Genomic DNA, 12,810 nt, shown 5'->3' with positions numbered 1-12,810 from the left:
CTCCAAATCTATACTATCCATGTACCTGTCCAAATATTGTTTTAAATATTGTGCTAGTACCTGGTGCTTTCAAATAGCAAAACCAAGTGTTTTTTTAGCAGGTGCTATTCACGGTAGATTCCAGAGCAGTCTGGTGTTGTGGGCATTTTGCAGCTCCTTTTGGTGCAAGATATCAAGTTGTGAGCGAGGTGCTATCTGAGGAAAGCATTCTGACCAGTGTTGTTGAAGCCTTTGTCCGTTCCAATGTACATGTCTGCTGTTCAATGGTTTTTAGCAGTGACAAAATTGGTGACGATAGTGTTCACTTTGGGAGGGAAGCCAAGCAAGATGTTTATTTGGTATTATTAACTAAAGAAGCTTGGAACCAATTCAGCCTTGTAGACAGCAGGCTTACACATCGGACTGTCATGAGGATTTTACATGCACATTTCCTAATGTTTGTTATCCTGTAATTTACTTAATCGAGCAAAGCCATAAAGATGTTATCTAATTCGTTCTTTGAGCAGGCAATAAACTTACTGTTTTTGGTGTTTCACGTGTAGCAGTCATGCACAGAAGCTTCACTGGATGTAGTTAATACTAAAGCATGCTTGGTGTGGTTCCACATGCATTATCACACCAGCCGGAATCTCATCCCCACATCAAACCTATTGAACTAAGAATTTTATATGTTTTAATGAGGTCACCCTTCACTCTTATAATCTTGGGTAAATAGTGATCTAATCAATCATTCCAGAGTACCATCCCAGGAACCAATCTGGTGAATCTTTGCTACACTCTATCTATAACAAGTATGATAATTTCCCTCCTGGGATAAATAAAGTTGTATCGTATCGTATAATTTTAAAATCAGAAGACCGAAATTGTGCACAATTCTGCAGGTGTGGTCTTGTCAAGCCCAATACAATTGTGGGAGACATCTTTAATCTTGTACCCAATACTTCCAACACTAAAAGTTAAAGTTCCATTTGGCTCCCTAATTACTTGTTACACTTGCTTTGTTGACAAGTACCTACCCACCAAATCTCCTTTCACAATCTCTCACTATTTAAAAGAATATTCATCAATTAAGTTTTTTAATCTACCAAAATGGGTAAATAAGGTTGAAAGAGAAGTTAAACCTTGGACCTAACTGTACCTTGCTGATGACACTACTTCAAGAAAGAGCAGGGAATTTATCCCTGGTATCCTGGTCAATGTTTGTCCCTCAATTAGCATAGACACATAGAAAATAGGTGCAGGAGGAAACCATTTGGCCCTTCGAGCCAGCACCGCAATTCATTGTGATCATGGCTGAACATCCATGATCACAGTATAACATTCCAGAAACAAGTTATCTGATCATTATCACCTGTTTTATGTGAAAGCTTGCTTTGTGAAAGCTATATTACAACCACAATTTCACATTGCAAAGAGCTGTAAGGAGCTTAGTGATGTTATGAAAAGTGCCATAAGAACCTTAGTACACTTTTGTTTTCTTAACGATTAACGAATTAAAGAAGTTTTGAGTTGTCTTGCATGATATGAGGATATTGAGGAAGTTACCTACCAATCCTAGGTCTGCAGATGAGAAACTGGTGACAGGGAGGTCCAAGTCAATTGGACCCACATGGTCATTTCTGCTGAGCTAATTGAAAAACATTTTTTTTAATTCATCAGCTGAAGGATGTAATAATAGTTGATTAACAGAAGGTTCCATTGCAAAAGCATAATGTGCTGGATATATTCAGCAGGTCAGGTCACGTCCATGGGAAGAGAGACCGAGTCAGCAATTCAAGTTGGAGACCCTTTGTCAGAACTAAAGGTCCATGATACCATAGGTTATGTCCTATCTTCAATATATGTTACTGTTGGGATGAGAAATACTTGGCAATACTGACAAAACAGAACTTTGCTGTTAGAATACAGACTAACAAATGTTGGCACTAGTTGTTAGAAGTTAGTGAGAGAAACTGAATTATGCCTGGTTCTAATGAAGATTTTATATTTCCTTTTTAAACTTGATAACAATTATTTTACGTCGTTTCAAAAAGCATTATGGGTCAAGCGTACGGTATGAAAGTGGAATCCCGAGAGAATATTTTTAATTGTCAAATTGCCAAATTGTCAAATTTTTTAAGATGATTTCATAACTTGTTAATGTTTACTTTAATTCACAATTTCCAACATAGCTACTCCAATACCAGTTTATTAATTAATGACAGTTATGAATAGTTTGTTTAACAAATTGCCAGCTGGAAACTATTTTAGTCAAGTGTTAAAATTTGTCCGATTTCTCTGTGATCTACAACCAAAGTGACCTTGATTGTTCAAATTTAGGTTAAAATACTATTTATAAACTTGTATGATACCTTGAATGTTACTCTATTTGAATTTTTTCACTATAATTATTTTTTGAGGAATGACACCAGGCTGTGTTGATACCCTCTTTCAGTAATGTCTTAATGAGTTGTTATGCACTTAATGAGTTGTTATACCCAGAGCCTGTTCCTTTTGATGTTTTAATTTTTTCCAGCAATCCATTTTTATATGAGAACCTGGAGTGCAGAGCTTGGTGGACCCTATTTCAACACCAGCAGCACAAGTTGAAAGAAATAGAAATGAGTAGGCTTAAAGTACAAGAATGTAGCAACTAACAAACAATGGCTGGAATTGTCTTGAACTTTCTTCATTGTCATTGCCAACGACAGGACACATTTTGAGCAGTTTATGGGAGTTGTTGGACATTGAAGATTGCATAACTGTCTTCAATATGTTTCTACAGTTGGCATAATTTACTCTTTATAGCATATTACAGTAGTGGAAACCATATGGCCCATTGCACCTGTGTAGGCTTTCTGAAAACACCATCCATCTACTCCATATGGAACTGAGTTGTCCTTCCATGTGACTTTCATTATGAAAACCATTCAATTCTGCATCATCGCCTGCTATCACCGTACTGCACTAAAATTCTGATGATATCATATCATGCATAATGACACAGTGGCATATCCGGTAATGCCTCAGAGTTCCAGAGACCCCAGGTTGGATCCTGATGTGAGGTGCTATCAGTGTGCAATTTGCACGTTCTCCCTGTGACCACATGGGTTTCCTCCAGTTCCTCTGATTTCAATAGACAATAGACAATAGGTGCAGGAGTAGGCCATTCAGCCCTTCGAGCCAGCACCGCCATTCAATGCGATCATGGCTGATCACTCTCAATCAGTACCCCATTCCTGCCTTCTCCCCATACCCCCTCACTCCGCTATCCTTAAGATATCTCCCACATCCCAGAGACATGCGGGTTTGTAGGCTAATTGGCCTCTGTAAATTGTCCCTCGTGTGCGGGGAGAGGATGAGAGAGTAGGATTCGTGTGAACAGGTGATTGATGTGTGGCGTGGATTGGGAGGCCGAACGGCCTGTTTCCGCGCTATAATTTAATAAATTATATCTGGGCTCAGCTTTTTTCAATAACTTCTTACATCTCCAGTAACTACGATATCCAGACTTGTCCCGGGTGCCTTCAGAGAGATTTAAAATCATCATCTCAAACCTCCCATCTTGTGTTCAGATGCTCCAATTGCCTATCTTCATTCCACACTGCTATTAAAACAAAAAGCAAAAAATAAATATCTATAGATAAAATAAATTTTTGTACCTGCTTCTTGTTTTCTAACCTTTTGTTCTGAGTTGTAATATTATGTCATGATGATTTTGCAGGAAGTGCTAACTTTGCTTCTGCCCAAATGATTTTGAAATCGGCAGAACCCAGAAACCAAATTACAAATTAATTTCAAGTTTTTCTCTTGACTCAAGTCAAAATCTGGTCAATATACAGTGAAATTATGTGTCTTGCAGTGTTCAACCGGCACTTTGGACTATATCTTTGGACGATGTGATGTAGCCATGAAGAACCTGCAAAAAGATTCAGAGCTAGGCATTTCGTCCCTAATTTCCTTGGAAGTTGAATTGGTGAGACAAACAGAAGAGATCCACAATGAGGTAAGAATAATTCAGTTAACCCTAACTTTAACTCTTGATTACCTAATAACTGTCTGCAGCAAGATAAATTGTTTGCAGTTAAATGTACTATGTTATTCAGCTGTCTAGAGACAGATTGACAAATGACAATGAATACTGCACACTAAAAATATTTCCTCCGGGCTTATAAAATATAGTTTTGTTAAGGGCAAGAGTAAATCCCTCACATGAATATGAGATCATTCAAAGAACTGAGATGAAGTTGGTTAAAGTACTTGTGTTGGAAGAAACTGCAAATGTCGGTTTATACCGAAGATAGACACAAAATGCTGGAGTAACTCAGAGGGTCAGGCAGCATCTCTGGAGAAAAGGAAAAGGCGACGTTTCGGGTTGGAATCCTTCTTTCTGGGTGTCAACATTTTGAGATGAAATTAACTGTTTTCCACCCGCATGTCAGTGCTACGATACATAAACTCTGCTTCCACGCAGGGCTCACCATTTTGGATCTCTGGATCTTGATTACCAGTAATTTGACATGAGGAGGGGAGTTGCCTGCCACTGAAGAGCATGACCTAGTTCTGTCCCATTGCAATTAGGCCCACATTTGCCTGGCATGACGTTCTGTCCCAATGCAAAATGTTTTGCATGCGCATATTATCTGTCAAGAAATGGTTGTGTTAAGATTGCATATTTGCTTTTAGCATCCTACCAAAGATTTCAGTGAAGATCAATGAATTTTAAAAGCCACTTACCTATCAATGTAATTAAAGTGAAACTTTTCACATGTAATGTTTTTAATAAATGTCTGACAGAATATATTGCTAATCCTTTGTGTAATCTATTTGGTTTAATTTTTTAATTACAATTTAGAAACATAGTAACATTAAAAAAATAGGTGCAGGAGTAGGCCCTTCGAGCCAGCACCTCCATTCAATATGATCATGGCTGATCATCTAAAATCAGTACCCCATTACTGCTTTTTGCTCATATCCCTTGATTCCTTGAGCTGTAAGAGCTAAATCTAACTCTCTCTTGAATACATCCAGTGAATTGGCCTCCAATGCCTTCTGTGAAAAAAAACTTTCTCATCTCGGTCCTAAAGACTTCCCCCTTATCCTTAAACTGTGACCCCTTGTTCTGGACTTCCAGAACAGGAAAGCAGACTATTATCTGAATGGTGGACGATTAGGAAAAGGGGAGATGCAACGAGACCTGGATGTCGTGGTACATCAGTCATTGAAAGTAGGCATGCAGGTGCACCAGGCAGTGAAGAAAGCGAATAGTATGTTGGCATTCATAGCGAGGGGATTTGAGTATAGGAGCAGGGAGATTGTTCCCGATGTTGGGGAAGTCCAGAACAAGGGGTCACTGTTTAAGGATAAGGGGCAAGTCTTTCAGGACCGAGATGAGAAAGTTTTTTTTCACACAGAGTGGTGAATCTGTGGAATTCTCTGCCACAGAAGGTAGTTGAGGCCAGTTCATTGGCTATATTTAAGAGGGAGTTAGATGTGGCCCTTGTGGCTAAAGGGATCAGGGGGTATGGAGAGAAGGCAGGTACAGGATACTGAGTTGGATGATCAGCCATGATCATATTGAATGGCGGTGCAGGCTCGAATGGCCGAATGGCCTACTCCTGCACCTATTTTCTATGTTTCTATGTGGCAGAGAATTCCATAGATTCACAACTCTCTAAACTTTTGATGCTAGTCTCTTACCTAATCATACTGGATATAATTAATGTTCATTATTGGGTCTTGTGACATAATTCAAGCAACATACTGCCAATTCAGAGAGACTGGTTATTTTGAATCAAAGTCACTTTGAGCACTGTGTCTTTTGTGGCATGATTGTTTTCTTTGATGGAGTTGAGGGCAATTTCTACATAATGCTACGGCGGAGCAAAGATTTGTTCATATTTGCTGGAGATATTGCAGCACTCAGCACCCTTAGTGCACTTCATTGTCTCAAGGTCTGGGAAGATCTAAAGGAACAAAAAATAATTACGTGAAAGGAACAAGGGCCACTGTCATTGTTGCTTGTAATCAAATAACAGAACTTTCAGAGAGAACTTAGTAATTGTCGGAGATAAGCCTCAACGCGAGAACGGTGAACTACGCTGCTGACTGATGGCCCCTTTGAGCTTTATTTTTCTCTGTGCAAGATTGTGTGCCCTTGACTCTACTACAATAAAATGACAGTATTTTTGAACAACTACAAAGCCAAATAATATTGCTATCTAAAGTGTTTGAGTTTGAACTGCTACATTTACAACTGTTCAAATCATGAGCCTTTTTATATATTACTCTCTTTAACTTGAATTGAAGTTGGTCCTTGGACAGTGTTTAGAAATATGACAGAGTGCAGACTTGCACTGTAAGGTCACCAGTTATTTCTGCAGTGTTGGAAATGACAGATTGGGCTGTTGGCTGCAGGTTACCCAGGAGAGTCGCATTTCTTGATTTTTGATTTATTGACTCTCGGTGGCAAACGAGGCATTGTCTTTGGTATATTTTTCTTGACTTTACAATGAGTCCCGCCGATGGACTTTGCACAGAAAGCTCCCAATGCGTTTGAACGAGCACTCGCACACAGCAAACTGAAGAAATTACCAAGCCCTGAGATAGTTACTGCAAGGCATGATTGCAGAATCCGTTGTTATCTGTGTAGGTGGCTGGCGAGCATGTGGTCAGTAATAATTTATAATAAAATATAAGATCTGCCATGTTTGATTGATTGGTGGACCTCTGAGGCAGCTGGACCATGCTTTCTAGACCTAGCCAACCTGCAGCTCTGGGGTATAGCTACAATCGTGCTAGGTATTGATTCTTCACTCATCAGTTACCACCTTGTGGTCCTCTGAAAATTAGCTTGTGCACTGCAGAAACATTTCAGCTGCTTACACTGAAAGAGGCGAGGGTTGTTAGATACAGGATCTGCTGTCGAGAATATTGGCCTGGAAATAGTCACAGCATGGGTAATGTATGTTGCAGCATGTCAGAATAGAACGTCAATTCAGCTGATAGTTTTGCAGGTATAAAGGAAATTAAATATGGATTACCTTTGCGGGTGGCCTTCATTCAGCAAGGTTTGTAAATAATTGGCTCAGCATGACACGCACACTAAATGCCATGCTCTCTTGTACCTGACCTTCGATATTTAATCCTGACTAAAAACCCAAGCTTCCGCCTTTAATCAATGTTTGTTTCTGTTGTGCAAAGCAATAGAGTTGTTCAGATAAGCATGCTGAGTTTCACGATGCATTACTGTGAGCTCAAACCGGGTAAGTGTTACTTAGAGTTTATCCGTGTACAGGTTTGTGAGCCTCCATGCCTGGTATTTGTAATTCACTGTCCCGCACAAGCACAGCAAGCAGGCCATCTTTTGAAAACTGGACATTGATACTAAGATAGATTGGTTAAGTTTCATATGATTTTAACTGAATATCTTCAATCATTAGCCTTTCAATTGGTGGTGTAGTTTCTTGCTGGCAGTAGTTAACGTCAAATGCATTTTGATAACAGGTGGAAGTGAATCGTCCAGAACGCTTGGAATCATTTTATTTTATTATTGTCACTAACTTATCCCTAATTTGTCTAAATCATAAGTGCGTATATTAAACCATTTTAAGACAATGCAACTAATTCCTAAATTCTGGATGTAGAGTAAAAACATGCTTTAAGTAGAATCTCCATCATTTTGGCAACAAAAGCAAATTATTTCTTTGTATTTACAGATGGAAAAAAAAAGAGTTATCGTGGTACGGTGGCCTATGTTTCCTCCTTCCATTAAACTGTGGCCCATCTTTGCTATGTCAAAACTTCCACCTTCCAGAAAGCAATGTCCAAGAGGTTTCCTGATCATTTGGCTTTTGGATCATCAATATATTGCAAATTCCAAGTCCACAATCAGGGTGTATGGATAGCCTATACTTGCTCTATGATCGGTTGCACATGCCATTATCATTTAAAAGTAACAACGTCTCTCTGTAAATCTTAAAGAAAACTGGACGCGAGAGACACACAGAAGTTTTGTGATAAAGAATGCATTAGAGCAAGTTTGTCCCTCATTCACATAATTATGTGAATTGATTAATTGAATTAATTAATTGAAATAATTATGTAACAATAAATTTAAAACTTCAAATAAATATGTATAAACATATTTAACATCACTATTGGGGCAATCTGGTAAGCAGGGGGTGTTCAACGTGTGTTTCCATTAAATCTTGACAACAATTTTGGCACTACTGAAGAATTAAGAAGGTTCCACCCTCTAACCAAGTTCTATGTTGTTCTAACCAAGATTATGACACTAAAATGGGTGGTATCGTAGACAGCGAAGAAGATTATCAAAACTTACAGCAGGGTCTTGATCAGTTAGGCAAGTGGGCAAAAATGGCCCACAACCCCATTTTAAGTGGGTTTAAAATGGAGTTTATTGCAGATAAGTGTGAGTTGTTGCATTTTAAGAAGTCAAACCAGGGCAGGACCTTCACAGTGAAGCGCAGGACCCTGGGGAGTATTGTAGAGTAGAGGGATCTAGGAGTGCAGGTGCATAGGTCCCTGCGTTCTTACTGTTTGTACAATAGCACTGGGTGTAAATGGGACATTAATTTGCGCTTTTGGCAGTCAGCATGGATTTGATGATCAAAGTAGCTTCTTTCTGTGTAATTTAAAGTAGATGAAATGTAAAGTGAGTACTTTATAGAGAAAGTGTGCATCTTTACAGTACTTATGGTTGAAATGTAAATTCTGCTACAAATCTTCATCACCATCAACAAGATGTAGGAAGACAATTCACAACTGTGCATGATTATACATCTCTGTCTCAACTTCTAAAAATTGATTAGGATTACATTTTCTTTGATGCTAACACCTTTATATCACAAAATCAACATGTCTGAATCATATTTCTGTATCAAAACATTGAACAATACAGCACAGGAACAGACTTCAGCCCACAATGTCCATACCGATCATGATTTCAAGTTAAACTAATCTCTTCTGCCTGCATGTGATCTATATCCGTCCACTATAGGCACGTCCATGTGGCTATCTGAAAGCCTTTTAAACGCCACAGAGGCTTCTTAAATGCCGCTTTTGTTTTGATAATTGGGAAATAGTAATAGCTTTCATTGAATGTATATAATCCACAGATAGAGTGGAAATGTTGTTAGATTTAGATTTTTAGATTTAGAGATACAGCGCAGAAACAGGCCCTTCGGCCCACCGGGTCCGCGCCGCCCAGCGATCCCCGCACATTAACACTATCCTACACCCACTAGGGATGATTTTTTTAAACATTTGCACAGCTAATTAACCTACAAACCTGTACGTCTTTGGAGTGTGGGAGGAAACCGAAGATCTCGGAGAAAACCCACGCAGGTCACGGGGAGAACGTACAAACTCCGTACAGTACAGCACCCGTAGTCAGGATCGAACCTGAGGCTCCGGCGCTGCATTCGCTGTAAGGCAGCAACTCTACCGCGGCGCCACCGTGCCGCCAATCCAATTGTGTCAATCCAATTGTGTTTCCATTTTTCCCCTTTTAACAGCAGGGCTTTGTGGTCTGGAACCACCTGACTATGGAATAAAATGATTTCAGAGTGCACCGGACCAAACTTTGGGTGTGCCTAAATGTACAGCATTCTCCAGCATTATTCTTGAAATGAAGAAATTAATTCTCCTGTAATCTTCAACCAATTGATTGTTAGCCTTGCTGCCAATTGCATATTTTTTGCAGCTGTGCTGTTAAACTCCTTCTGGTTCCAAACTATTCCTTGCCTAATGCAGCCCTCAAGTATAAAGAGCTTTATATCTTATCCAGAAATTCTTTGCCACATGCCAGATTGTACTGCTCCGACAGTATTCCTTCATGTATATTTACTGATCCTTTTTGTGTACACTATTAACTACGGATACATTCTTTAGATTTGGGGGCAACTGTTTGGAAATGAAACTCATACAGAAATAATTAAACATTGTATCACTTATCACGGTCTACCACTATAACAATACACCAGGTAATTTTAGCTAGTAAGGCATTTTGACAAGGTCACAAGGTAAGCTAGTCCAGAAAGTCAGGGCATATGGGATCCAAGGCGAGCTGACTAATTGGATCCAAAATTGGATTGGTGATGGGAGGCAGAAGATAGTGGAGGATGGATGCTTTTCAGTTTGGAAGCTTGTGAGTAGTGGTGTACTGCTGGGATTGATGCTGGTACATTTGTTGTTTGTGTTATATATTGATAGCGTGGATACAAAAGTACAAGATATGATTCATAGGCTTATGAATGACACAAAATTGCAGCGCTGTGGATAACGAAGGAAGGCTAAGGCAGGATATAGATCAGATGGAATATTGGACAGGGCATTCACAGATGGGATTTAATCCTGACAAGTGTGAGGTGATGCAAGTCAAACGGGGGTAGGTATATGCAATAAATGGCGGAGCGCAAAGGAATGTTGAATTGCAGAGAGACCTAGGAGTTGAAACCCATAGTTCCCTGAAATTGTAGCATAGGTTGGTAGGGTGGTGAAGAAGTAATATGACTTTCCGCTGAACACCTCCACTCTAGGTCTACGCGATCTCCCGGTTGCTAAACACTTTAATTCCCACACTGACCTTTCTGTCCTGGGCTGCCTCCACTGTCAGAGTGAGGTCCTGTTTGGAGGAACAGCAGCTCATATTTTGCGTGGGCAGCGTACAATCCAGCGGTATAAATATTGATTTCTCTAACTTCAAGCAGCCCTTGCTTTCCCTCTCTTTCCATCACTCCCCCACATTTGTTCTCCGACTAGTTTCACTGTCCTTCTGATTAATTTTGCTGATTGTATGCCTCCTTGTCACCTTCCTCTAAGCTAACAATGAACCATTCTACATTTCCTTATCATCGTCTGCCTTGACCTGTGTTTTCACCCTTTACCCTGCCATATCTCGACTCCCTCTCTCCTGACTCTCTGTCTGAAAATGGGTCCTGACCCGAAACGTCACCTCTTCCGTCTTTCCAGAGATGCTGCCTGTCCTCTGCTGAGTTGCTCCAGCATTTTGTGTCTATCTTTGGTGTAAACCAGCATCTGCAGTTCCTTCCTGCACAAGTAAAATGGCTTGTTGGCTTTCATGGTGCAGTGAATTAAACATAAAAGAGTTGGGACATCAAGTTGCACCTTAACAAAACACTGGTAAGACCACACTTGGAGTACTGTGTGCAGTTTGGGTCACCACACTATAGGAAGGATGTGGTTGAGCAGAACAAAGTACAGAGAAGATTCCCTGGTATGTTTTCTGAATTTGAAGATGGGATGAGATTGGAAAGGTTGGGTTTTCCTTGAAACGAAGGAAGCTGTGGGGTGACCTGACAGAAAGTCTATAATAGTGTGAGGCTTTTTTAGAATAGATGGTCAAAATCTCACAGTAGGGATATCAAAAATAAGAGGGCATAGGTTAGTGAGAGGAAGTATTTTAAAGGTGATACATACAAAAAGCTAGAGTAACTCAGCGGGGCAGGCAGCATCTCTGGAAAGAAGGAATGGGTGCCGTTTCGGGTCGAGACCCTTCTTCAGACTTCAGTTTAAACCAGAATCTGCAGTTCCTTCCTACATACTTTAAAGGGGATCTGTGGGATAAGTTTTTTTTTAACACAGAGTAGTTAATATCTGGAACTCACGGCCAGAAGAGGTGGTGGAATCAGATGCAATTATTACATTTAAGAAATACTTAGACAGACACTTACAGTATGTAGGGAAAGCATAGAAGGGTATAGTCCAAGTACAGCAAAGAGGATTACTGTAGATGGTCAAAATGGACATTGTGGGCCGAAGGGCCCACCTCTTTGTTGTACTGTGTATACAAAGATTAATGGTACAACATGAACTTGCAACTACGGATATGAAGGAAGCTATTTTCAGACAGAAATTTAGTGAGAATGATTTAATGGGAATACTTTATTAATATAAATTGTAGACAAGACATTGAAGTGTATTTCCATTTAGCTTGATTTTGCATATGTCACTAATGTTGTCATGATGTCTCTTTGGACAAAGTAGTTGTTCGGCATTGCTAAATTTTTCACTAAACATGTCCAACACATCTACAATCACAGTGAATAGAGGAACAGTACATTCTGGCTTGGGCAAATGAATATCTCAGGTAAGGTTGTTTGAAGTCTATTTATATTTGAGGCTAGCACTGTGCTGTGTGTTGCAAGGGCTGGATGCAGTAATTTTAACAATGCAGTTGATGCTGTGGTCCTTAATTTTTTGGGATGATTGGATCAATTTTACTTAAACAATGGATGGATTTAAAATTCAGTGGAATTGTTTGTCCACATGTGCAATAGCAGAGTGGGATATTACCGTGCGTCTATAATGTGCTGGAACGTACTGGACTCGTGGACCATCTGCACTTACTTTGCCTGCTCACGGTGCTAGCCACCGCCTCCCCCCCCCCCCCCCCCCTTATCTGACAGGCTTCTGGTGAAGTGTACGGCTTCTAAGTGGTGAGTGGCTCCTCAACATCATATCCTGACATGTTGTCTGCTGAATTCCCTCACAGCCTTTGACAGATCACCAGCTGGCAAAGGCTTTTTAACCACTGTTACATTTCTCTGAAAGCCAGAGACATTTTTTAAAAGCTATTCCAGTAGATTTAAATGATTTTAAAATACGTAATCGCAAGTGTAATAAAACACTCAAAAGTAATTTAAAATAATTGAAGTGAAATAAAAAATGAACTTACTATTTATTTCTTATTTTACTATTCGGAAGGAGACACTTTGACCCATCAGTACATGCCAGCTACCAGCAGGGTAATCCCGTCAGTCCTACTCTTCATTATATATTTTTGTC

At 39.8% G+C, this 12,810-nt stretch overlaps 1 protein-coding gene across 1 annotated transcript in view; it reads left to right on the top strand.

Annotated features, from left to right (window-relative positions):
- Positions 1-12,810, top strand: part of fto (FTO alpha-ketoglutarate dependent dioxygenase) — a 274,627-nt gene that overhangs the window by 55,455 nt on the left and 206,362 nt on the right. The window contains exon 6 of the mRNA XM_078401633.1: positions 3,842-3,985. Within this exon, the coding sequence (XP_078257759.1) occupies positions 3,842-3,985 (144 nt within the window). The remainder of the gene's footprint in view (positions 1-3,841; positions 3,986-12,810) is intronic.

The sequence above is a fragment of the Rhinoraja longicauda genome, chromosome 6 (genome assembly GCF_053455715.1).
Source record: "Rhinoraja longicauda isolate Sanriku21f chromosome 6, sRhiLon1.1, whole genome shotgun sequence".
Lineage (NCBI taxonomy): Eukaryota > Metazoa > Chordata > Chondrichthyes > Rajiformes > Arhynchobatidae > Rhinoraja > Rhinoraja longicauda.
Note: the sequence above shows the minus strand (reverse complement) of the source record. Positions and strands in the feature narration are given on the sequence as shown.